Below are 24,508 nucleotides of genomic sequence, written 5' to 3'. Positions count from 1 at the left end.
ATGCAACATATCTGAGTGAATGACGCCATCAATCCAAAGATTTTTGAACCCTAACCTCAGCATGTAAACGATGGACTAGGGCCCAGTCTAGAATTGTGGAAGGAAGTTTTCTTATCAAGCTCTGGAAAATTCCATCAAGACTCTCTATCTTGGCCCTCCCCAAATGCCCCCATTCCCTACAACTCCGTATTTCTTAGGTTAAGCATACTCTTCTCTGGAGGATTGAAGGTCGGGTTGAGACACTTCAGAAACTCTTGGAAGCTGAGTTTCCAGTCGGCATTTTCATCAGACAGTTCAATGAGAGCATCAACACAGAGTCCTCTGGAATAAAACATAGGAGAAATGTGTCAGCAAGAACTCAGCTTCACGCCAATGGAAAGGAACTAAGCATCATGTTCACATACACATGGGGCCCCCATAGGAGGCCAAGGGGTTGATTGTTAACTGAGGAACTTTCTTTACTGCCTTCCCACAAGCATCATCCATCTTGACTCCTATGAGCATCCAACCTTTACTTTGTTATGCTTGATGTCAGATCACTTGTGTTGTTCAAATATTCCTCCCAAGAAGACTAAAGTTTCCTGAGTGGTTCTGTCCACTTTAATAGACGTTCTCACTGCCCACACACCTTCCATGAGCAATTGCCTTTCCCCAATGTATTGGGGTCAACCAAACTAGGAAAATCAAAACAGAAGGGAGATTGGGGTGCCTGGGTGGCTCAGTTGGTTAAGCATCTGCCTTCAGCTCAGGTCATGATCCCGAGGTCCTGGGATCCAGCCTTGCATCCATCTCCCTGCTCAGTGGGGAGTCTGCTTCTCCTTCTCCCTCTGCCCCTCCCTCCGCTCTCTTTCATTCTCTCTGTCAAATAAAGTCTTGAAAAAATCAGAATGGAGATGAATAGGTGATAGGAATGGAATATGTGATGTAAAGAATATGGCGTTCAAGCAGGCATTGTCACTATCATTATTCTAGAAAGAGAAACGTATGTTCAGAAAAGTTTATGGAGCCACAGTTCCCTCATGCTCCTCTTGACCTGGATTTGAGCTCTGATCCAATCACCTCCTATCCAAATGGCCTTGAGCTAGCTCTTCAACTTCTCTGAGCCTGATCTCTCATCTGTAAAATGAGGACAGGGAGCCCTCCTTCACTGGGATGTTAGGAAGATCAATTGCTGAACTTCTAAAATATTATCTAATTTCAAGTTATCAAAATATGAAGGATTTTCAGATATTATACTGTAAGGTCATGAACTATTACTAAGAAAAAAGTCATTCTAGAATCTGGGCTTCATGCTTTCTACTTCTTCAGAACAAAAGAGGTGCTGTTCCTATTTTTAAATCTTGCTGATGTACTGGAACCACATCGGAAATTTCTCAGGGATTAGTTTTTATTTTATTTTTTTTTAATTTTTTTTATTTATTTATGATAGTCACAGAGAGAGAGAGAGAGGCAGAGACACAGGCAGAGGGAGAAGCAGGCTCCATGCACTGGGAGCCTGATGTGGGATTCGATCCTGGGTCTCCAGGATCGCGCCCTGGGCCAAAGGCAGGCGCCAAACCGCTGCGCCACCCAGGGATCCCAGGGATTAGTTTTTATTAATATTTACTCTGGAATGATATCAGAAAAGGATAGGGACACGCTCTCATTTGTGACAATTAGGATTCTCTATGTGAAACAGCACCAATTATCTTAAAAATCAGAACTAAAGCTATTTTTGATTCGCAGTTAAATAATACAGTAATGTAATTCCTTCAGAAAATTAACCATTAAAACCTTCCCCACGATACTCAGCAACACTTTTGCTCTGATGTGACCTTGATAATTTACTTTAAGATTACATCATATTCCTTGCAAGTTCTGGCCAAAAGCAACAACTATTTGATCAGATACCAGGAGTGCTCAATATATTAGTTCATAATGTTCACAAAATAGACCAGGACAGAATTCCTATTTGCACTGTAGCTCCTTGCAGATAGGAAGGGATTCAAATCCCCTTTCCTATCCACCCAGCCTTCACCTTGTGGACCACTCCTTGATCCCTCAGCTCCACTCACCTAAGCAGCTTATTATTCTCCTGGTCTGCATAGGTAGTGATGTTGATGGCAGTCTCATTCTGCTCCACAAATTTCAGTAATTCACTGGAGTCCAAGCGAGAGTCACCATTATCAACGTTCTAGAAAGGGGATGAAGAGATCTTTCAGGAACATTTTGTAGGTCTGTCTCCCACTCAGCTTGGCCCATCTTTGGTTCATCTTGCTCTCGATATACTCTGACCCTGCCCTGGCCTGGCCTCAGAGCTACAGCAACAAAGGCTTGAAGACTTGAGAAGGCACTCACTCCTCAAGACATACAAGTGAAAGTGTGTGGGCAGAGGCCATGGAGGGCCTTTCAAACCCAATACCTTGCTCAGAAGGGCGGCCGGGGCATAGGCCTGTGTTACCCAAGCAGCCTTGGGTGCTTGAGGGCACTCTGCAGCCTCCTCCCTGACACTGCCCTGCAGACATTCTCTGCTTAACATCTTGGTTCGGGCCAGCCACCATACGCTGTTCTCATACCTTAATGGACTTGTAACAGGATGCATATCTCTAACAAGCTGCTTGGCAAGAGCAATGCAGGTGACTCTCAGAGTTCACTCTGGGAGTCACAGGACCACGTTTTGCTGCTTGATTTCCCTGGTCTGCTCTTGTGCTTAACATCTATACCGGTACCTCTAACCAAGCATATCAGTGAGAAGTCACAAGCAAAGGCCCCAAATTGATCACCTGCAGGCAGAAGATAGGGGACCCCATCGCAGGTATGTGCACAGGTCCTTGGCTTACTGAGCACAGGCTGTCCTCATGATCCAGCTGACATCCCACAAGCACAGGATGAGGGTACAGTTAGCTCAGGCATTACCCCCCTCTTTGGCAAGATAGTCCTAGACCAAAGCCATTTGGGACTATTCAAAATGCCCAGGTCCCAGCTGCAGGAGGAAGGTGTCGATTTCAAGGTCTTATCAAATTCTAAGTTGATATGGCTGCTCTCCTAAATAGTTCCAATGGGGGGAAAATGTTTTTTAAAAAATTCTTTCCCTAGGCTGCCTCGTACTGCTGCCTTGGGAGATAACCAGCATTCCCATGTTACTTTCAAGGTGGCTCCCCAGGTGGTGTAAAGGCTTCTGGAAGAAAAGTCGGTCCAGTCTTCCTGGTAGAAGGGACTCCCCTTCCATGACTGTCATGGGTCACATGCATTCTACTCTAAGGTTGTAAATCTTTCCATGGTGCGTATAATGACAGGTATGTATAAAACAAACTATGTCAGCCCTTCCTTAGTACCTCTTCATTCTTGTCCCAATTCCTAGCAACAGGTCTCAGATGTTTTCTAGTCACTATGCATTCACCCTGAGGAAATTGCCCTTCACCTTGTGAAGGTTCAATTAACTAATGGAGAGAAATGATATAAGGTTGGCCAGGTGTCATTCTTAGCAGGGCAGGACTTTCTTGATTTCAAATGTTCTAAGTGCTAGACAGACAGAAGCAATTCTCACGGACTCCAACGCCATCATGGCCTGAGGAGAGAGTGAGCCTGAAGACCTGGTGCCCTATGGCACCTGGGGACACCAGGAGCCTGTGACACATGGGCCAGGCAGCTCCCAAAAGGCAGTGCTGCGTGCACACACTTCATATTCAGTAGAGCCAGAATCCAGGCCTAAAGCTGAGAGGAGAGCTAGCCAGGCCTCCCCAGGCCAGCTCTATTGTGGAATCCACAGGCCTCCACCAGCCACAGAAATAGCCTGGATTGCCTGGAAGGCTCGCCTAGGGGGTCATGAACTTGGATCATGGATCAACGTAACTCGCTCGGCTTCTGTTCAGCCAACCAGTGACAAAAGGCACAGTACCTCTGTATGCCTGCATTCCCCAGCTCTATCTACACTTGATGTAACACCCCTTCCTTCTGTGTAACTGTAGGGTTGTAGGAAGGCAGGAATACGTGTGATACAAAACTAAAAATGTTTGGGCTTAGTGCAAATTTAGAGACTATTCAGTGGATGGGCTACGTCAGGCACTCGCTCACACACAGCACCTATGGAGCTAGGGGACATGACACCAGAGTAAGGGAGGTAAGTCTGGCTCCACTCGTGGCCTTGGCCACCAGGGGTCTGCCACCAAGAGTCCAGCGTGTGTATATGACGTGGCCATGACAGGTTCTCTCTACCTGGGTCTGTTACATGTTCACCGGAGAAATCATGAATGAATCACTAGGTAAAGTGAGAGTCTGGTTTTGGTCTTATCCAAATTCTGATTATATTTTCTTTTCAACTAATTTTGATATAAGGAATACCAGCTGAGTTGGAGGGCAGTTCACTGGTTCAGAAACAGTTTCCATGAGATATCAGATCTCTCACCGAGAGGCAGCTGTTTGCCTAGTGGGAAGGAATCTCCCTCGGAAGACTGCACCACATAGGACTCCAATAATCATCAAAAAGTAGATAGTGAAACCCTGATTTTCACAGAAGACACTGCCAGAGTGTCTGGCAAAAGCAAGCGTGTGTGTGTGAGTCATGATCAAGCTTCCCTGGTCAGGAGTGGGAATGCCCTAGAGGAAGCTACTTCCTCAACGGGTCTCAGATGACAGCCTGTTAGAGAAGTTACTGCCGGAGCAGGTGGAGAGGTGTCGAGGGGGGTGTGGGGCCCAGGTACTAGGGAACCAAAGTAATAACAGGTGCCATTGGTGCCTGAGGCAGGGTGTCACCAAGGGGCCACTATGAATGATTACAAGGTCCCAAGAGGCCCCTTGGAAAGAGGGTCCTGGGTCTCCTGGGCCTTGGCGGCCGTGGCAGATGTGGCACGTGCTCCTCACTCAGCTTCGGAAGAATCATTTTCTTCAAGTTACTTTCTGCTCCTGGCTCAGCACTATAACATATTTCTCTGTATTTGAGGAACCACCCTCTGCCCCAAGGGCTCTGTAGTGTTGGCAGATTGAGACAGAGGACAGATGAGAAGGGCTGTGCTTTCTCCGCCAGGTGCGATCTCAAACACTTGGAACCCAGAGAGAACTCGCTAAACGCAGTCACACAAGTGAAGTCTTAAATGACCAAATACCCAGTCCAGTATTTCTTTATCCATGAGGTCCATAATGTCAGTTAGGAAGAGGAATTAAAAAAAAAAAAAAAAAAAAAAGGAAGAGGAATTCACAGATAGGGCTGGTATTGAGCATGTGTGGTGGCCACAGAGCTGCCAAAGAATCCCTCATGTGCTGCCAAGGAATCCTTCAAGTGTATGGGGTAGCTTCTGAGTCCAGGCTGGGTGTGGCCTGGGACAGGAGGCCCTGGAAGCACGTGAGAACATATACCCCTGTGGATGAGCATGAGGGCATCTACCTAGAGATGTGCATCTGGGGTAAAGGGGGCTTTTTGCTTAGCTGGGAATGTGGGTATCTGAATGTGTGTCTGTGAGTAGGCTGTGTCTCTGTGTGGGGAGTGCATCTCTGTATGTGGGATGTGTATGTCGTGTACATGGTCTGCTTGTGGTATTTTTACCCCTGGGTGTGACAAACATATGTGTGTGTGTCTGTGTTCTTGTCAATCAGCTGGAAGTGCGCCCTTAACTGCTTCTTCTAACAATGTCTCCAGCTCTCTGAAAAATCTACGTGCCATGGGAGCCCTACTCATTGCAAAATATTATTTCCAACCTTTTCCAAAGCAGAATCTCTCCTGTCCCCAAGTGGAACAACCTGTCTCCTACACTAAACGATGGGACAAGCAATATCTAGGTTCATGAAGAATCCTAGATCCATGAAATGCCAGTCCATTGACTTCTCCGATGAGGAGTAGCTCTACAGGCCAGGGATGGTCAAGCTAATGACTTAGAGAAATGATAAACTGAGGGGGAAGGAGGCTGAAGCAGCCTGGGTCTGGGTGAGATCAGAAGTCATAGTGTATCAACAGCTAGCTCTAGGAGGTAGAGGGTGGGGGATACATACAGGATAGGAGGACAGAGCCTGGCCATATACATGTGCAGTAGATCCCAAAGGCTCTACTGCCGGAGTCCCAATGATCAAGCTGGTCAGAAAGCAACTATCATGGCTTCATGGAGTGATGGAAGATGTGATCGGGCAATGGGAGAGGAAGTCTCCCCTTATCTGGGGCTGAAGAGTTAACCCCAACTCTGGATTACCTTAAAGTACTTGTCTAGGATTTCACTGTAGTTGCTGCCTTTGGAGAACCAGCCATCTGGAATAATCTCTGCTTCCAGCCACTGGATGATGCGACGCCGGAGCTCATCGCGGTTGGACTGATAGCAAACGACTGCAGGAGAGGGGAGGGAGGTCAGCTGAGCAGTAGGGACCTCAGTGTCACCCAGCAGCCATTCTGTGGGAGGTTCGGCGAATGGGGCTCTGCATATGGCATCTTATTGAATTTCCACAGCACTCCAGGGACACAAAATTATCACACATGTTTGACAGGGGTCAATACACGATGGACAACGTAAAGCGTCCAAACCAGTATTCAAGCTTATGTTTCTAAAAAAATTTATAACAATCGAGAATATTGAAACAAAGAGACAATGCTACTTAGGTGAGGAAAACATAGAGCAGAAAAATAAAGGGCATTTTCATTAACTTCAGGAAGCTGAGGGGGAAAAAAATCAATCAATCAATAGCTCTCTTGGCTCAAAGCTGAGCTGAAATAATAAGTGAATGAAGGAGCACATTATAATTTTTCATGCCACCAGATTTTAAATTCTCTATAGCTTTCGCCTCTGCCAACTGGGTCTATCAAAACTCTCCTACTTAAAATTTTACACTGTCTGCATTATCCTTTGTTCTAAACTACAGAACACAAGGTCAAGAGAGGGCCATGCTGTAATCCTGCTCTGAACAGCTGTTGTAAGACACATGGCAATAACAGGTGGGATTGAAGGTTGGGTAGATGGGGGACAGAGAAGGGAAAGCCTTGGCAAGAGGAAATTCCTGGAAGACAACACACACTGGGATGTGCATAGGGCCCTGAGCCAGGGGAACAGAAATGTGGGTGCCACTTCCAAGCTCTGTAATTCAGGGAAATTCACTTAATCTCTCTAAGCCTCAATTTCCTCATCTATGAGGTCATTACAATAAAAATGACCTCATATTATTTAAAGAACTAAGGAAAAGCATACGATAAGATTCTGTACTTATCACGATGAAATTTTTATTTTTACCCATAGAAAACCATGGAAAAAGTCCTACTAGCATTTCCAATTATCTCCCGTCAAAAGAAGTTGTGCTTTCTGATTCCGCTAGTCCTGTGACATCAGCATGAATTACAGAGCACTGAAGGAAAGATTCGGTGGCTTTTCTGTCCTTTTAATGCAATCACTACTCAGCAAAAATGGAAAACACAGCCAACATTCTGACCCAACCAGCTGCTTCAAATGGCAAGCACAAAAAAATGCAGTTTTGCAGCTTTCCTGAGCTGTGTTGAGGAGTGACCAGTTCTGGGTCACAAGTTCTGACACACAGATCTTGTGAGCCTCAGCAGAGACTGTGAAACACAAAATGCCCTCACAAAAAGAATGTCTTTCCTAAAATGCACCCTGGAGAAAAAAGAGGCACTCACCTGGGCTGGCAGATGGACTCACGGATTTCTTCTCTGCAAATCAAAAGGAGGACACGCATAATACAAAGTGAAGACAAAAGAACATTTCTGTGTATTGCGAGGATTAAAACCATCCCATGTTAAGGGGGCCACTTACACCCTTTTCATCATTTTGTCCTGGGCCCTATCCTTTCCTTCTTCCAGGGCCTGAGCATGGGGTTTTTTTTCTTCGCTGCTTTATTTGACATTTTTGGGAATCGACCCTCCGGGTCTCATACCTCCTCCCGTGAGGCTGAGGGGTGGGAATGGGTTGCTGGAACTCTGGGTATCTGGAATAGGTTTCTAGAATCATTTTAGAGAGGGAAATAGAGTGGAGACTCACACGTGGGAAACAGTTTCTTATTTCACCAGGACAGGTCAAAGCTGAGAGGGGCTGAGTGGGGCTGCGGCTTGGCAGGCTAATTAGCAACGAGCTTGGGAGCCCCTCCCTCTTATCCTAATGGCAATGATTTGAGTGCAAAATAGAAGAAATATATACATCAGAGTTGAGACGTGCCCAAATTTAAAAAGTGAAATTCTGGGCGTCTGGGTGGCACAGTCAGTTAAGCATCCAACTCTTGGTTTCAGCTCAAGTCATGATCTCAGGGTTGGTAGATGGAGCTACACACCGAGCTCCATGCTCAGTGTAGTCTGCTTGGGATTCCTCCTCTCCCCCTGCCCCTCCCGACTGTACTCTCTCTCTAAAATAAATAAATAAATCTTTAAAAAACAAATAAAAAATAAAATTATCTGCTTTAAAAAGGTAAAGAATTCATTTAAACCCTTCTTTATTATTTTCCATTACTGATGTGGTACTCTATCCACTGCAGACAGTCCTGGAAGCCCCCGGGGAAGCTGATGCCGGAAACCCTGGGCAGAAGCCAATAGGCTCATGAGCGCCAAGAGCTGGGTGGCCTCTGTGGCTTTGGGTGCTGTGGTCAAGCGGAAAGGGCTCTGGGAAGCCAGGTCACACTGCTGTGTCCCCTGGCTCCTCTGGCTGGAGCTGGGAGATGGTGGTAAGAGCACACCTTACCTTTGCAGTGTCCATCATAATCGACCTGGATTTTGGATCCAGTGAGGCAGGCGTCTCGATGCAGCTCACAGTGGTTGAGGTAGGTCTTGCCGTTGCTGCCGCACACAGGCCTCTTGTGAGGTTTGCATTGCTGAAACAGACCCAAGGAGGATGTCCATGCAATCAGGGTGCCAACACACACATGCATGCACACACACACACACACACACACACGTGCAGCCTGTGGGTGCACCCTGATAGGGAGCCTCAGCTCTGGCATCGGGAACTCTACCCCACTCGAGGTTGGAGGCATGCATCATTTTGCAGCCCTGCCTGGTCCCCTGGGCTGATCCCGGTTCAGGGTCATCTCTTCCATTCAGTGAAGAAACAGACCACCCTGACCCTATCAAATTAGCAGCGGGGGCATTTTATTAGAAGTCAGGAATGTGAATGCTCTGTCACTTTGGAGAAAGTCACTCGAGGTCTTTAGATGAACTCAGATCCTTTAAACACCAACATTCTATGACACAAGAGCCAGATTGAGAGCAGGGAACGTGGAGACTGATAGGCAGGTGCACGCATGCGCACACGTGCCCACACACACCCTCCCTCCCTCCCCCAATTCTTCAGTTCCTTCGGGGTTTAACTAGAAGGATTTTTGCTCTCTTGTTTTGTGTAGTATTTGGGGGCCATTCTGTTTTCCTCCTGCTCTCACAAGGCCTGTTGGGAGATGGGGCTGGAGACGCCTGGGTCTTTGTGAAGTGCTACAGAGAATCGTTACGGACAGGGAAATGGACTAAAGTTCACTTGGCAAGTCGGTTCTCTGTTGGCTATTTCAAGGGCCATGGCCACAGGCAAGCCCGGTGTCTTTAGGCTTCTTTGGTTTTTGAAAGGCTTGGTAAGGGGGAACCACGTTCAGCTCAGCCCTGATAAAGGTACCAAAGCAAGAAAGAGCAGATCTGGTAAGAAGCAGCATGGAACACTGGGAGCTGGAAGGTAGCCATGCTTCTCCGATTTTAGATGAAAATACCAAAGCCTGGGAAGACAAACTTCATTTAACCAATATCAATTACTGAGTTCTTACTAAATATTCCACATGCCAGATAAACATGGTCTCTTGTTTTCACAGTGTCCAGTGACAACTGACTTGCTCAAAATCACACAGATCTTATGTGGTCAAGGTGAGGCTAGATGCCAGGTTTCCTGACTGTAAGTTCAGGTTCATACCACCACACAGTGGCCAGGTACACCTCTGGCAAGGTCCTCCTAAGGCTCCCAGTGTGTCCTGTTTTCAGGTTTCTAAGCTGGGGGGTGGTCTTCCTTTCTGGACAATGCTCAGGATCCTTCACCTGGGAACTAAATTGGGTGTATTTATTTGCAGAAAGACAGATATAGTTCTAGGTTTGTGTTGGTTTGACAGAAAAGGGAAGGAAGGTATTTATGTTTGCCTGAAGAGTGAGACCTTGTTAGAATCCTACTTACAAAAGAAGTATTTCTCAAATGCTCACATTGCATTTTAAACCTCATTAAAAACAAGACCCACTAAAAAAATCTTCATTTCATCTAGTATTTTTCTAAAAAAATGCATATCCTTTGACGTGGCAAGCCCTACTGGGAGTCAATCCTATAGAAATAAAGCAGCAGCATTAAGGATAGTTGTATATCCTTATACTGGGTTTTACTGTCTGTAGTGGTAAACAACCTAAATGTCCATCTATGGGAAAATTATTGCATAAATATGATGTTATTACAAAATATTTATTATGATCCTATTTTTGTATAAAATAGGAGGGGAAACCCTATATACTTATAGTAGCATAGAAAAAAAGTGGAATAATATATACCAAGCCATTAACACTGGTCATCTCAGACTAACTGGATTTGAGGGTTATGGGGAAGATTACTAATTTTATGTTTATACAAATGTATTAACTTAATAAAGCATTATTAAAATTTTAAGCTACAAAATCTTATAAAACTAAAATTTAAAAAAAAAGAATATCCCTTGTCTTTCAATAGATGACGTATGCTTTTATAAAGGTGATGAAATTGTTGGCACTGCTCTGCTGACAGCTGCTGCAGCAAGGTAGCCGTCTGGCCTATTGTCCTCTAGCTCGTGACCTCAGGACTTACCTCAATGCAGAGGCAGGTGGGCTCTCCCTTCTCCGTGACTGCACATTCCCGGCCGGCTCCACAAAACACATTGGCACAGATCTTGGATTTGCTCCTTAGTTCTTCCTAAAACACAAAGTCATAAAGGAAACCAGGTCACAGAGATGAGCCTGTCATGGCATAAGCCAATGGTGGCAGTTACTCTTCAGGCTCTGGTCTTAGTCTGGAGTTGCAGCTCATGGTTGCCAAAGGGTCCTGAAACAGCTAGAATCTGTCCCCAACAGCCAGCCCTGGACTTGCTGGTACTGCTCCAGCCCAGGCCCAGCTACCTCCGAGTCCCTCAGATTGTTTCTTAAAGAGCAAGAGTCTCTTTCTTATGTGCTTCCTTTCTTTTAAAAACGGTTACTGAATACCCCCCTCTATGCCAACACTACAGTAAAGAGCTATAAAGGCACTGTCTCTGTCCTCAAGGAGTGCCAGGACTCTCTGAGGAAGCTCACAAATAAAGAGACATTTAGAAATCAACATGCAAGTGCAGCAACAGGACACCAGGATCCGGAAAAGGGGGAAGGAGGGCGAGAATCAAATGAGACTTTCTAAAGACAGGATGCTTAACTAATTCCTAAAGGATGAGAAGAGTAAGCCAGACGGAAAGAGAGACCTGTGAGAGAAATATGGCTATCTGGAGGACCACAATCTCGCTGAGTGGTGTTCAAGGGAGTATCATTTCAAAAGACAAAAGAAGGATCACTAAACCATCAAAACATGGAATTGGTATTACTTGGTAGGGTCTAATTCAGCCCCTGTCCACATCTGCCTCTGGCTTCAAGACCAAGAGGGCCAAACCACTCGACAGACAGTAGAATTATCCTCAAACCCCGTGTGGTCAGACATTCCTGTTCAGACGTGTGCAGAACCTACAGGGAGGGAGTGGTCCCAGTCTCTGCCACTGAAAATGAGTCTTTACAGGCCCTACTCTGTCCATGACACATTCCTTCCCTCCCATTGACTGGTGGCTAAAAAGCAGCCCCACCTCATTCGTCACGCAGGCCAGCAGCGGTGGTGGCTGAACAAAGGAGAATGTGATTCCTCCAGCCCTTGTGTGACTGCTGAGCAGCAGTCACCACAGGCCCCCAGGCCCCCCGCCCACTGGGGTAGCACTGGCTGTGACAAAACCAACAAAGATGGCAGGCGCTGTGGTGGGGGCGTAAAGGCAGACAGGGAGCCTCAGATGCCTCCCTTCAGGCCATGTCTACCATGTCATGCAGAGAACTCACACCCGCAAAGCTTGCAATACTAAAATTCTTGTAGTTGGTATACGTTTCCTATCTAAGAAGTCAAAGAAAACAAAAACAAAGTAGATACTGAGAGCTGAGGGCTGTGCCCAATACAGTTGGTCTGCTGCCACCTGGAGGCTGCTTTGCAAACTCCAGGTTATTGTTGTCTCTCCCCAGCCATCTTGCCTGTCATGCCGGGATCCCATTGGTCCAGAAACTCTTGCCACACTCACACTTCATTGGTTCAGATGCTGTTGCTAAACCCATTCTTTTTTGGATGTTGCTAAGGCGAATTCAATAAAGCTGGCAGGCGGGGAAGAGAAGAGGAAGTAATTCTCAGAATGCTGGGAAGCCTGGAGAGCTGTTGTTTCCTAAACCAGGAGCGGAGATAAATCAAGCATATTCTCGGGGCAGGGCCCTCCTAACTGTGCCTGGGAAGGGAAAAGCAGCTCTAAAAAGGAAGGGGAAAGGCTATTGCTGACCAGGGTAAAAAAAATCTCAGATAAGACTATATTCTCCTCTCCCCTTCATGAAATAACACTCTTGCCAAGAGATACAGACGAATAAATCCATAAAAGGACAAGCCCGGGCATATGCCTACGCTCTAAAGACACCAGTTCACAGCTCCACGGGCCGACCTTTTACCACTTAGCTGTGTGTCTCTAAGTAGCGACTTTCATTCTTTGAACCTCAGTTTCCTCATCTATAAAATGGGGGTCAGTCCCAGCCCTGACTTGTGCAGATGAAACGGTGTTGGGAAGGGCATCACAAACTGAAAAGCAAGCAGAGCTTCCTGCAGACTAGCCTGTGGCAAGTACAGAGCTTCTTTTACCTTCTGTTGCTGTTTTTAAAGTATGAAAAAGAAAAGCTTTAACTTCCAGGTTGAATTCAACCCAAGCCATTTTTTCAGAAATGGTCCTCCAAAATCATGTGAAGAAACAGATACTCTTTATTTAAAATAGAAAGCCTGGGGCACCTGGGTGGCTGATTCGGTTGAGCGTCTGCCTTTGGCTCAGGTCATGATCCCTGGGATTGAGCCCTGCATCCCTTGCATCAGGCTCCCTACTCAGCAGGGAGCCTGCTTCTCCCTCTCCCTCTGCTTGCCATTCCCCCTGCCTGTGCTCTGTCGAATAAATAAACAGAATCTTTAAAAATATTTTAAAAAACTAAAAAAATAATAAAATAAATAAAGCCTAATATTTGAATAGTCCAGTTAAAATTTACAAAGTGTTTTCACACATACGATTTCATCTTACTGTAGGAACAACCCTGCAAGGACATGCCTATTATTAACCTCATTTTATAGATGAGGGAACTGAAGATCAGGAAGGTCAAGTAACTTGCCCAAAGATCCCAAAGCTAAAAATGAGAGGAGCTAGGATTCTAACCTGGATCTTCAGACAGCAGACGAGTACGTTCCCATTTATAAATACCTGGCTCTCTGCTTAGGTGATTTGGATTATACGTTATCTCCCTTAAGCCCTAGGATAACGCCATGAGTTAGACATCCTAACTTTCCCCATTTCATAGATGAAGGAACTGAGCCTTAGAGGTTAAGTAACTATAACACGACAGAGCTAAGATCCTACTCAACGAAAGGGAAAGCAGTTCCTTTATCCTTGATTGACTTTCATATCCAGAAGATTCAAGGTGAAGGAGATTATGACAGGGTGTGATTTGCATAATTAGCAAATGTGAGAAAGTGCTTACAAGTGCCTCAGAGAACTACATTTGAATTCCCACATCCCACCTCTGCTCCTTACATTGCCATGGCAACGGGCAAGGCACCTTTCCTTAGACCTCGGTTTTCTCATGTGTGAAATGGGAACATTAATCCCCGCAAGGGGTGTGTGGGCATTAGAGGAGGCGAGCTGCCTGCAGCAGAGTGCCTGCCACTTGGCTGAGAGCTGCCGTTGCTACTGACTCTCTGGACAACTGCGTCATTGGGTGTTGTTACCACCTTGGTAGTCATGTCCCCACCCAGCCTGTCACCCTGGCATTCCAGGGTATTCTCAGGATACTGAGAGCGGGAGGACTGGCTGAATGGAAAAAAAACAAGGGTGAACAACCCCCGTCCCTTCTTGTTTAAGACCAAAGAGAAAAGGGGGCAGCGCCAGTCACACTGGCATCCCTCTTTGCAGGTGGCACATCTGTCAATAGGTGGCAATCTCTCTCTTTGTCTTGCAGAACTCAACGCCGCAATGCAGAGATGCAGCCTTGGCTCCTGCAGCCCCACCCTCCCAGCCAGCGAGATGTGGGGTGGGAGGCGGGAGGGCGGGGTGGGGAGAGCACCCCACAGCCACAGGCAGCAGATACAAAGAACAGGATTTTTGCTGGCTTGGGAAAGAATGTCCCACCTGAAGCCGTCAATCTTCCCCAGTTGTTCCCACTCACAGGCGTGCTTTAGTGCAGAAAACAATGAAAATTTTCTTCCTAGAGGTGGCCTCTTTGTACCATTTGAAAGCTCTTCTCCAAGTCCTATCTTCTCGGGGAATGGGATGTCATGAGCACCCCTGAAGCTCCTAGAAAGTTCCTTGGCATGGTAGGTGGTCTTACGCCTCTGCTGAGTGGAGATGATGCATCTGGCATAAACAAGCTCATGGAACAAGTCTGCCTGGTGGGGAGGGGTGTGGTGAGTAAGGCAGAAAAGAAGCAGGGCAGCAGGTGAATGTGGTGCTTTGGAATATTAAGGTGTCTGGTCCCTTCCACCTCAGAAATTCAGACTCAAAGTGGAGGGCAGCCTGGATGGAGAGGCTAGAGGCACTAGTGGAGGGTGACAAGGGCCTAAGGTCCAATGCTAATATGAATTATAGCACCTAAACTGAGTGAGGCCCTTCACAGATACCTCTGTCCTCGCAGCATCTGTTTTTAGTCCCATCTCACAGATGGGGAGGGATTTAAGATTCAGAAAAGCTCCGCGACATACAGAGGCCACATGATGAGCAACAGCCAAGTGAGGACTGAAAGACAGGTCAGCCTGGCCCTGGAGCCTCAATATTCCCTTTCAGGGAGGGAACAGTCAAGGGAGGGAGCTGTGGGCAGAGGGGACAGCTATAAGGGCCGACACAGGGAGAGGCCACAGAGCACCATGCAGTTTTTTTTAGGAATTAGGTCCCAAGGCTATATGAGAATTTCATCTAAATAGACAACCACACTGGCATATGAATTGCTCTACGAGTGTGAGGTCACAGATGTGCAAACCCCTAAGTCGGGGTATACCTGTGAAAATGTGATTCACTGAGTGGGGTCAGGAGGGGTGTGTTTTGAAAATGTGGACACTGATTATGTTGATAAAAGTCAACAAAATACTTGCTTCCAATGGAGAAGCATCGGGTTTCTGGCTTTGACTTTCTGCATCATCTCCCTGACCTGCTTCTATGTTGTTTTCGTTACGTGTTGTAAACCATGTTCTGGGGCTTTGGTCTCGTGGTTGTTAAACTTCACAACGCAAACTCCCCCAGAGGTAAAGGGCTGACTGGGAACATTGTCAAATGTTACTAGGGGAACAGCTTTCTCCCTGGCAACCGTTAGCCATTGCATGATAATAACACTTTATACCTGTAGAGCAATTTCAATTAGCCTTAATTTTTTACTCTCATTTTTAATTCTCCAAATTCTTTAGGATAGGCAGGCAGGGGTTACCTTTAAGGCACTTCCAGACTTAACATCCAATGATGAAGAAGAAACTGAGGCTCATGGCTGCGTGTGACTGGTCTCTTCAGACCTCATAGTTGCAGAGCTGGGTCCTGGCCTAAGGTCTCCAGACTTTAATTCCAGCCCTCTTGCCACAAACCACTTTGCCTCATTACAAATCAAAGCTAGAAAAGGTGTTGCTGTGGATCCAAAGTCTAAAAGAATAAATTAGTTTTGCTGTTAAAAGAGATCCTTTGCAAGCAAAGTACAAAGCAAGTTATCTGCAAAGCTACCAGAAGAGGTGATGGTGCGTCGGGGTCTCTGGGCCAGCCAGCATTAAGTATGAATATAAACTACGCTTTGAATGTTTAAAAAAAGAAAGTCTTCTGAAGTAAAACAATTTCTGGAAGAACAGTGTGCTTTGGCAGGGGAGGAAGCTTGTAAGCAAAACCATAAAACCGTCAGCTTAATATATCATCATTTCACTAAAGTGAACTGGATCGGCTCTGTACCCCCCATTCTTTTCTTCCTTCCCAATTTTCTTTTTGAAAAGAAAAAAAAAAAAAAAAAAAAACAGTCTTACTTATGCCAAGGTGGAATTCTGGCTCCCCTGGCCACTATTTTGTGACAGAGCGGCTTTGTTGACGTGAGAAAGGCTCTCCTTGCTTTGCCAGAATTAGTCATGGAAACTTCACAGGAACACCAGGGCCCCTCAGATATGCTGAGCACCACGAAGCTTGGGACAAAGGCATTCACAGAACTGAGGAGGGCAGGAGGCCTGGGTGGGGCGCAGGGTGGGACACAGGGTGGGACCCATTCTGGAATGGAACCCAGTAGCACAGGCTTGAGAAGGCCAAACCCCTTCAAGGACCCTGAAATGTAGCTGGAGCACCATGTGACCCTGTTCTAAGTCCCTCCAATTCGTTTTGTCTGCAAAGGAATACACTGCTGCATCCCACACATGTGAAGGAAAGAGGCGGAAGGCGACTTCTAGCAGCTGTTCTTACGTGCGTGGCCATAGCCTGTGCATCTGCTAGGACAGTGTGCGTCTTGCACATGTGCTCACAACTAGTCCCTCACCTCAAGCAGAATGCACCAAGGCAAGATCTGGGGTCCCTGGATCCTGAAGTTTTAGCAGTTTGAGGGGCCCTCCATGAGAAAAAGAATACACGACTAGGACTGCAAAACTGGGCACCGGGCCTCGGGAAGGGGCCTTGTGCATAAGGTCGAAAACTAAAGCTTAATTAGCTCACAATAAATCCGACTCTCCACCTACCCTATTATGTTTTTCATAAGCAAGAAGGCTTTGGGGCCTTTAGCATATTAAAGTCCTCTTCAATATTTTATACACGGGTAGCCTATCTCAAGTGAACTCCAAGTGCCTGCACATTTTGGCTCCTGACACACCCACCGCAGTGCCCTGCCTGAGAAAAGCTGCAATAAATGTTTTTTACATTAAATTTCACTGGGAAGGAGGGGTGTTTGAGTGAGTGTCAATGCCAGTGGCCAGTAGCAGCGCTACTCAGGATGTCTGGGGGAAGATGTGACCGGCCTTCGTGACATCAAAATAAGGGATGTATCACCCCAAGGATGAGCTTTAAGGTAAAAGAATCAATATGGACCCGTCATTGAAGAACTACCTAACTCTCCTTTGTATTAATTTCTATGTTTAGCTTCTATCACAGCTTATGGAATATCACGTTCCTGACATTTTCTTCTCATTGCGTGATACCGTGTTGTGTGTCTAAAAATTACTACTTTCAAAATTCAAATGGGACGAGGCTGTTTACGTCACCCATTGTCTTTATTGTCTCGCGGATTCCATCACATTCTCTAAGTGTTTGCCTCTTCAGCTGAAGGATCTAAGCTGCCACCTTCAGAGGGAGGCCCCCTCCCTTTTCCAGCTGCACAGTCACCATCTCTGGAACGCCTCCACCCCGCATCCTGAGGCCTTGAGGTGGCCCAGCCCCACCACGGCAAACTAGATGCTTGGTTTCTACAGAATGGTAAGTTGAGCTTTCTGTAATGGCCTTGTCTAGTCATTGTAGAAGTACAGCAGCACTTAGTAAACACAGAGTTAGAAATATGTTAGGCCCTCTCTCCCAGGACTGAGAAAAATCTCCCACGGGTCTATGAAGTCTGAGGATTCACCTCTGTTGGCCGTGAGAGGCTCTGACTCGAGCACCCCAGGGGGCTCTCATGCCTTCAGAACACGGGCCACAGTGATGCACTGGAGGCGACACTGTCACACTGCCTCCCCGACTCAGGCACATCCAGTGTCTCCACTGTGACTGACGGGCCCTACCAGGCTCCCCAATATCTGCCTACAGTTCTCAGAGTGATCTCTGGGAGTTCCCAAGATATCCTGTTGGTCTTCCTAAGAAGTGCTTTTTGTAAACCCCCTAGTTGTACAATTGTACCCTTGTTTCTTTAGAATTCCTTGGTGGGACCTTTTAAGCTAAACCACTTTTTGCCCAGAATTAGTCTGTTGGGTTTCATTATGGTATTCACTTTCCATCCTCCAACTGTCTGCCCAAGACTTGTCCACTTTAAAGGACAATGTAGGGGGCATGGATAGTCTGACAGTGTCTTCTTCACTGAAGGCCAGGGCAAGGGAGTAAAATCCATTAGAAAGCATATTTGATAAATGTGGGTAGAAAAACACAAATGATAACAGCCTATGACCAGCATGATGCAAGGTCCATGTAATAAACCCCAAAGGAGGACGGCATCGCGGCCTCTACCCGCACAGGAGTTTCTAACCTCGTTGGGGCAACGAGACTCACAAAGGCAGATCAGCGGAGTTCTGAGTGTGTGTGTGTGTGGGGGACTTCATGAATGAGATGGGATTGGAGCTGAGCCCTCACAAAGCCTTGAGCTGATAGGATCTGGATGGAAAAACTGTAGGTTTGGAGCAGGAGGGCCTTAGGACCAGTTCGGCAGAGATATGCGGGAGGAAGTGGGTGAGGCGGAACTGTGGGCACAAGGCAACAGGGTAGAAGGTGCCTGGGGTGGTGAAAGGTCTCATGTATGCTGGTGGCATGGAAGCAGAGGAAGGAGGGACTCAGGAGAAAATTCTAAAAAATAATGAGATCTGGCAACAAACAAGATAGAAGAGAGGAACGTGAGGATCCAGGGAACTGCCAAGACTCTGGGCTTTGAGAGCCGGTGTACCTGCCAAGGGCAGAGGCGGGAGGGGTCGCTGGCGACGAGTTGGTTACGGACTCAGGTCTAAGGAGACACTAAGACGTCCTCCCGACGGCTGAAAGCGAAGGAGCAGAGAACACATCTGGGCCTGATCCATGTAGGAGGGGAAACAAGGCCAAGGGAACAGATGAGCTCAAGGAGAGAGGGTGGGAATGGAGGGCTGAGGGTGGCCAGGGAGCAGGAAGTACAGGCTGCCCGCACCCCCACGGGAGCTTTCCGGGGTGCATGCAACCCCGGAGCAGGTTACAGCGCCCCGCACGTCCTCCTGCAGTGAGCAGCCTGCACGACTGTAATGAGGGCTCTGAGGGCAAAGCAGCCAAGGAAGCAGAGTAGGCACGATGAGAAAACTGGGAGCAAGATTGGGATGTTTAGAGAGCTCCAAGAAACGGATGATGAATGCCATTGTATGAGAGAAATGATTTGGCAAATGTTGGGATGAAACAGCAAAAAAAAAAAAAAAAAAAAAAAAAAAAAAATCCAAAAAAGTCTTTGAAACCTCTGCTGAAACCTGAACCAGCAGCCGGACCAGACGAAGGCGGGGAGGTCCTATGTCAGAACGGATCCAGGAATTTGGAGAGAGGCCCTGGACATAGCCCTCTCGGCCTCCCACACTGTGTGACTTAGGGCAAGGGCCTTGGTTTCCTGATTCATAAAAGGAAAGAATTGTAGATGATGCCAAAGTCCCTTAAACTGTTAAGATTCTTTTAACTGGAAAGCACAGGAATTTGCCATTTCAGATGTTCTTGAGTATCAAGGTTTAATCTCCCAAGGAAGTTAACCTAGACTTGCCCAAACTAGAGGCTGGTTATGTATAGAGCCTCCTGCCAGTGTTTCAGGGTCTTTGCTGGGTTTTGGTGGTGGAATTAAAGTTGGCTTTTGCAGTCAAAGAATTTTCATAAGCAATGCCTTTTCATTCCCTCCTGGGTCATGACAGAGGAAATCAGAGGAGTAGTAATGGGACCCCAATTGCATGGCCTGATTTCACTCTTGGTTGACTGGTTGGAACCCACTACTCCCTTTGAATGCCATTAATGACATTTTTATTCTATTTGTGTTTGCCTTGCAAGAAGAAAAGGGGAGAGAATGGCTAAAGGAAATTCACATGAGATTCACAATTCTTCATTCCTGCCAAGAACCTGTCACTAAAGTATGTCTGGGACTGCCAGTGCTCACATTTACTCAGCATCCATGCTCTAATTATTTCCACATGTAGTTCAAGGCAAATGGTTGATTAAAAGTAAAAAAAAAAAAAAAGCTCCAATACCCACACACCTAAATCCCAGTACCCTCCACTGAAGGGGGAGAGAGAGCTCCAGGGGCAGCTACAGGAGAGCTCTGAGAGAACATTTTGGAAGTGTCTCCTTCAGTGCCAGCCACATCTGGATCAACATCACCGCACATCCCCGCACATTCCCAGCACTCCATCCCAAGCCAACCCTCCACCTCCCCAAGCGACCCCAAGCACTGAACCAAACGGGATTCACATTCTTTGAACTTCTGAGTGGAATGTAGGATTTATTCCTGCTTTGGTGGAGGACAGAAGTGATGGATCTAGGCTAAAAGCTACAAATTCTCTCCCCCCCCTTTTGTCCTAGGCTCTACTGAATTTAGGTAGACTCTGGGTAGTTCCCAATATCACATACTAAGGAAGACAGCCAGTGTGCAGAGAATCTGGGTACCTTCCCCAAGCTGGAGAGCAGTCCCCACCTCTGCAGCTCCACCCCAATCTGCATGTGGCTCCCCCTAAAACTGAAAGTGAACCCACTGTTCTCCAAGGTGCTTCACACTGATCCTGATACCGTCATCTACTGACATCTACTTGGCCATCTTTAACAAGGTCTTTGGCAGTGACCCAGTCTTCTTCCTGTTTCCTGAGTGATTTCATTGCTGATGTAGCCTCAAGATCCTTGACCTCTGCACCTCCAGGACCTCGCTTCTGAGGTCCCCTGGCTATGGGGAGCTTCAGGAGATATCGGAGAAGAGAGCAGGTGGCTGCAGCAGACTAAAAGAAAGGGTACAGGCTTCCTGAGGTCCTACATTTTGAAATGAAAACTCATTACCCTTTGAAAATGTCAGCACCATGAGGTATTGTTAGATGCCTCTCTAACCTTCAAATGGGCAGAGCATGTCCCACAAGACCAACCTAAAAAAGTAATGTCACCATCTGGGAAGTCTGATTTATTGTCTGGATTAAACAGATTATCCCTGTCCTTCAAGGCTCAGCTCACGTTACACAACTCCATCCTCGGTGACCTTTACCTTCTGAGTGGTATGAGCTCCTCCTTCCATCCCTACACGTTCATTCTTCTCTGCATGAACTTATTATTTTGATCACTTTTTAAAAAACATAACTGATTATGCAGACTTTGTCTTCCCAGCTGAACCTAAGTTTCTAGAGTTCTACAGTTTTTTGTAGGGGGCACTTGGGTGGATCAGTAGTTGAGCATCTGCCTTCAGCTCAGGTCATGATCCCGGGGTCCTGGGATTGAGTCCCACATCAGGCTCCCCGCTGGGAGTCTGCTTCTCCCTCGGCCACTCTGTGTGTCCCTCATGAATAAATAAAAAAAATCTTTAAAAAAATAAAAGAAAGTCTTTTATAGGGCTGGGCATAGTGCTCTGTGCCACGCAATCAACTTTGCTGCAAGTATCCAAAGGCGACTGAGCCACATTGCCCTAAGGACCTAGAGCAGGGGCAGAAAGACAGCCCCCGGGGCCAATTCCTCTCCTGGGGCTGCCCCCTTTCAGGATCAATATTTTAGGGGGAAATAGCCTAAAGACCCCACCCTTTTCCACCAGGCAAATTAAATTTTTAGCCTGAAATTTCCCTAGTGAGAGACAGTCTTCGGCCCACAGAAAGACATTGGGGTATGTGTCGGGGTGGGCGGGGTGGGGGAGGGGGGCGGAAGAGGTGGAGAGCAGAGCAAGAAGGACTGACATGGCTTTCAGGAATTTCCTTTGTCCACAATTAATATATAATCCTGCAGACATGCTCAGGGAAGGGGAAAAGGGAAAAGGTAGCAGTGTGGGAATGTGGGGGGGACCTCACAGGAAGGCAAAATTGAGTGGGACTTCAGAGTGTAGGGTAGAGGTCACCGAGAGCAGCCTGACACCTTGGTGACTCACACAAGGGAGAAGCAGACACAAAGATAAGCAAGGGGGGCCAAGAGAAATGGTGAAAATGGGCTATTACCCAAGGCAGCTGTTTTATGTTAACTCTTCTCAGGAATCCTGTTCCTACATTGTCCTGAGGTAGAAGGGAGGCAAGATGGTCAGTCTCCCTAAACGTGAGAAAGAATGCATTGCCATTGCCTGATCCTACCCGTCCCCCATGTGCAGAACGTTCTGGGGGTCTCCAAGCACTCCCTTCTGGCTCGTCTGCTAGGCTGACCTTACTGCGGGCTGGAATACACTCAGATGTGAGTGGCCAGGGAAGGGCCAGGCCATTGCTGTGCCCAGGTGTTTTGTTGTCCAGGGTGCTGGGCATCTTGAAAGGAACTGTGATGTCCAACCAAAAGCTGAGGCCAGGGACTGATCGAGGGGGGCCGGGGGAAGAGAGTTGAGGGTTTACTGGAACAAAACGGAGCAGGGAGACCAGAAACCCCGCAGAGCATAACGGTGTAAGTCTCTGCTTTAAAAACATAGACAAAGCCCTGGGATTCTGGGTGCAGTGCGGCTGCAAAGCAGCTGTCAAGTTTCTAGCATCCTGGTAATTATTCTCCAGCCTGTGGAATGCATAAGGGGTTAAAACGCAGCAAGAAACTCCACGCTAAATGCAGTCACCATATGTGTGGCTCGGTATGGTTCTAGGAAAAGCAGACAGATGTAATTAGAAGTTCTTAAGACACTGTGTTGCCATGGCAACTGTCGGCCAGGAGAACCTGGAGTCCGAGGAATACAGTCTTCCAAGGAAATGCCAGAGACAGGTGGTGTTCATCATCCTGGGCTCCACAGGCAGGGCTTGTTCCTCCCCCTTGCCCGGTCACCCCCTCCAATTCCTCCTCATCCCCATTTTCTATGCCCCAGATACGCACCCAGAGCAACTCCAACTCCAAATGCAGATGAAGCACTCCCTTCAGATGGCATCCAAGGGAGGGAATGAAATTAAGGAGAAGTCGGATCTTGGGAGAGTTTATGCAGGTGATAGCATTCTGTGGGCAGTCTCTGGTCCCAGGGGCTTTCTAGATCTGAGTCTGGATCACTGGGGGAAGCAACAGCTTAATTTGTCTATCACTACGGAACCCAGCTCCTCTATGAGGTGGATGCTGGCTGGGTACTCAGGACAAGTAGGGGTATGTGAGCTTGAGCAGGGGAATGTCTTCTCTTAGTAAGCAACCATACATTCTATCAGCCACACTGGAACATTTTGAAAGTAAAAGGATATACTTGGACAACAGGCACAGACTGTAACATCTGGTCACCTGAATGAACAGGCTACCTAAAGAAAAATTATTAGTTTTATTTTACAAAGTGGAAATTTTAACTTGATGACTTTGAGCCCCCAGAAACCCAGCTATGGATTTTGGGGCTGAATCTTCCTAGAGCATAAACTAGGAAAGATGAGAAACTCAAAGAAAGTACTACTCAGGGCATGAACTAACTGCCTCTTGGAGCCTTACTCTCCCTTGATTCAACTGTCACATGAGGATATTCATGGGGTCCTGCTGTTGCAAAGCTGGGGAACCTGGACAGACAGGACCACTTTCCTTCAAGATCTTGGTCCAACTGCTTCTCTAAAGAGAGAAACATTCATTTCACACATTGTTGCCAAAGAAGGATGATTCTCTCTGGATTTATGGCAATAATGTGGTCAATAGAGTGGGATCATTCCACAGCAGAGAGACCTAATAAATCTCCCCCTGAAGAGTAGAGGTTTCCAGGTATACATTCTTACACATTCCTTAACAACTGAACCAAAAACAGTGGCTCAGGGATTCTGTGGTCACAAAACCCAGGGAAAGGTTAGACTCTCCCAAGGCACCAGCTAAAATGACTGTATTTTAGGCACAATATAACCAGCCCAGAAATTATGAGAATGTGGTTCAGCCACAAGCCCAGTTACAAAACTGTGGGATGTTTAGAGGTAAGGCCCACCCAGGATGCATCCCCTAGTATTTTCTCAGGAACTGTGGAAATCACAGCAATTTGATAAAAGTTCCTGGCAGTTCCTTGACAACAGTGACTATTAATGGTCATCTTCTTCTCTCAACTCTGGCTCAGGCTGGGAACCACGGGGGCTGACTTGCCTTATTTACCTGCACCAAAATGCAGACAGGTCCCAGATAGTGGGGTACAAATCTCTGAGCTTAATGTGGACTTTCCCCAAGATTTTTGGGTAGCAATAAGGACTCCTTACAACCTGCAATAATCAATTAACACCACTGCTCTCTGCTAAGCATGTACACCAGGAAGTTCTGACACCCACTGCAAGTCCCCTGGATTTTAACAGTCTTATTTATTTATTTATTTATTTATTTATTATTTATAAATATTTTATTTATTTATTCATGAGAGACACAAAGACAGAGGCAGAGATAGAGGCAAGGGAGAAAGAAGCTCCCTGTGGGGAGCCTGATACAGGACTTGATCCCAGGACCCTGGGATCATGACCTGAGCTAAAGGCAGATGCTCAACCACTGAGCCACCCAGACATCTCTTAATAGTCCAATTTAG

General features: G+C 46.8%; 1 protein-coding gene and 2 long non-coding RNA genes across 3 annotated transcripts in view; 1 reads left to right on the top strand and 2 right to left on the bottom strand.

The window, feature by feature from the left end:
• FSTL1 (follistatin like 1) overlaps positions 1-24,508 on the bottom strand; it is a 52,880-nt gene that overhangs the window by 8,297 nt on the left and 20,075 nt on the right. The window contains exons 3-8 of the mRNA XM_077884153.1: positions 10,743-10,847; positions 8,631-8,760; positions 7,580-7,612; positions 6,156-6,286; positions 2,055-2,173; positions 209-321 (exon numbers count right to left, since the gene is read on the bottom strand). Of these exons, the coding sequence (XP_077740279.1) occupies positions 209-321; positions 2,055-2,173; positions 6,156-6,286; positions 7,580-7,612; positions 8,631-8,760; positions 10,743-10,847 (631 nt within the window). The remainder of the gene's footprint in view (positions 1-208; positions 322-2,054; positions 2,174-6,155; positions 6,287-7,579; positions 7,613-8,630; positions 8,761-10,742; positions 10,848-24,508) is intronic.
• LOC144305370 (uncharacterized) lies at positions 3,135-8,089 on the top strand. Its single transcript, XR_013372394.1, has 2 exons — positions 3,135-3,275; positions 7,188-8,089. It is a non-coding gene; the product is annotated as an uncharacterized LOC144305370 (long non-coding RNA).
• LOC144305168 (uncharacterized) lies at positions 17,417-24,289 on the bottom strand. Its single transcript, XR_013372205.1, has 2 exons — positions 22,870-24,289; positions 17,417-20,840 (listed from the first exon to the last, which is right to left on the bottom strand). It is a non-coding gene; the product is annotated as an uncharacterized LOC144305168 (long non-coding RNA).

Source organism: Canis aureus, chromosome 35, assembly GCF_053574225.1.
Source record: "Canis aureus isolate CA01 chromosome 35, VMU_Caureus_v.1.0, whole genome shotgun sequence".
Classification (NCBI taxonomy): Eukaryota; Metazoa; Chordata; class Mammalia; order Carnivora; family Canidae; genus Canis; species Canis aureus.
Note: the sequence above shows the minus strand (reverse complement) of the source record. Positions and strands in the feature narration are given on the sequence as shown.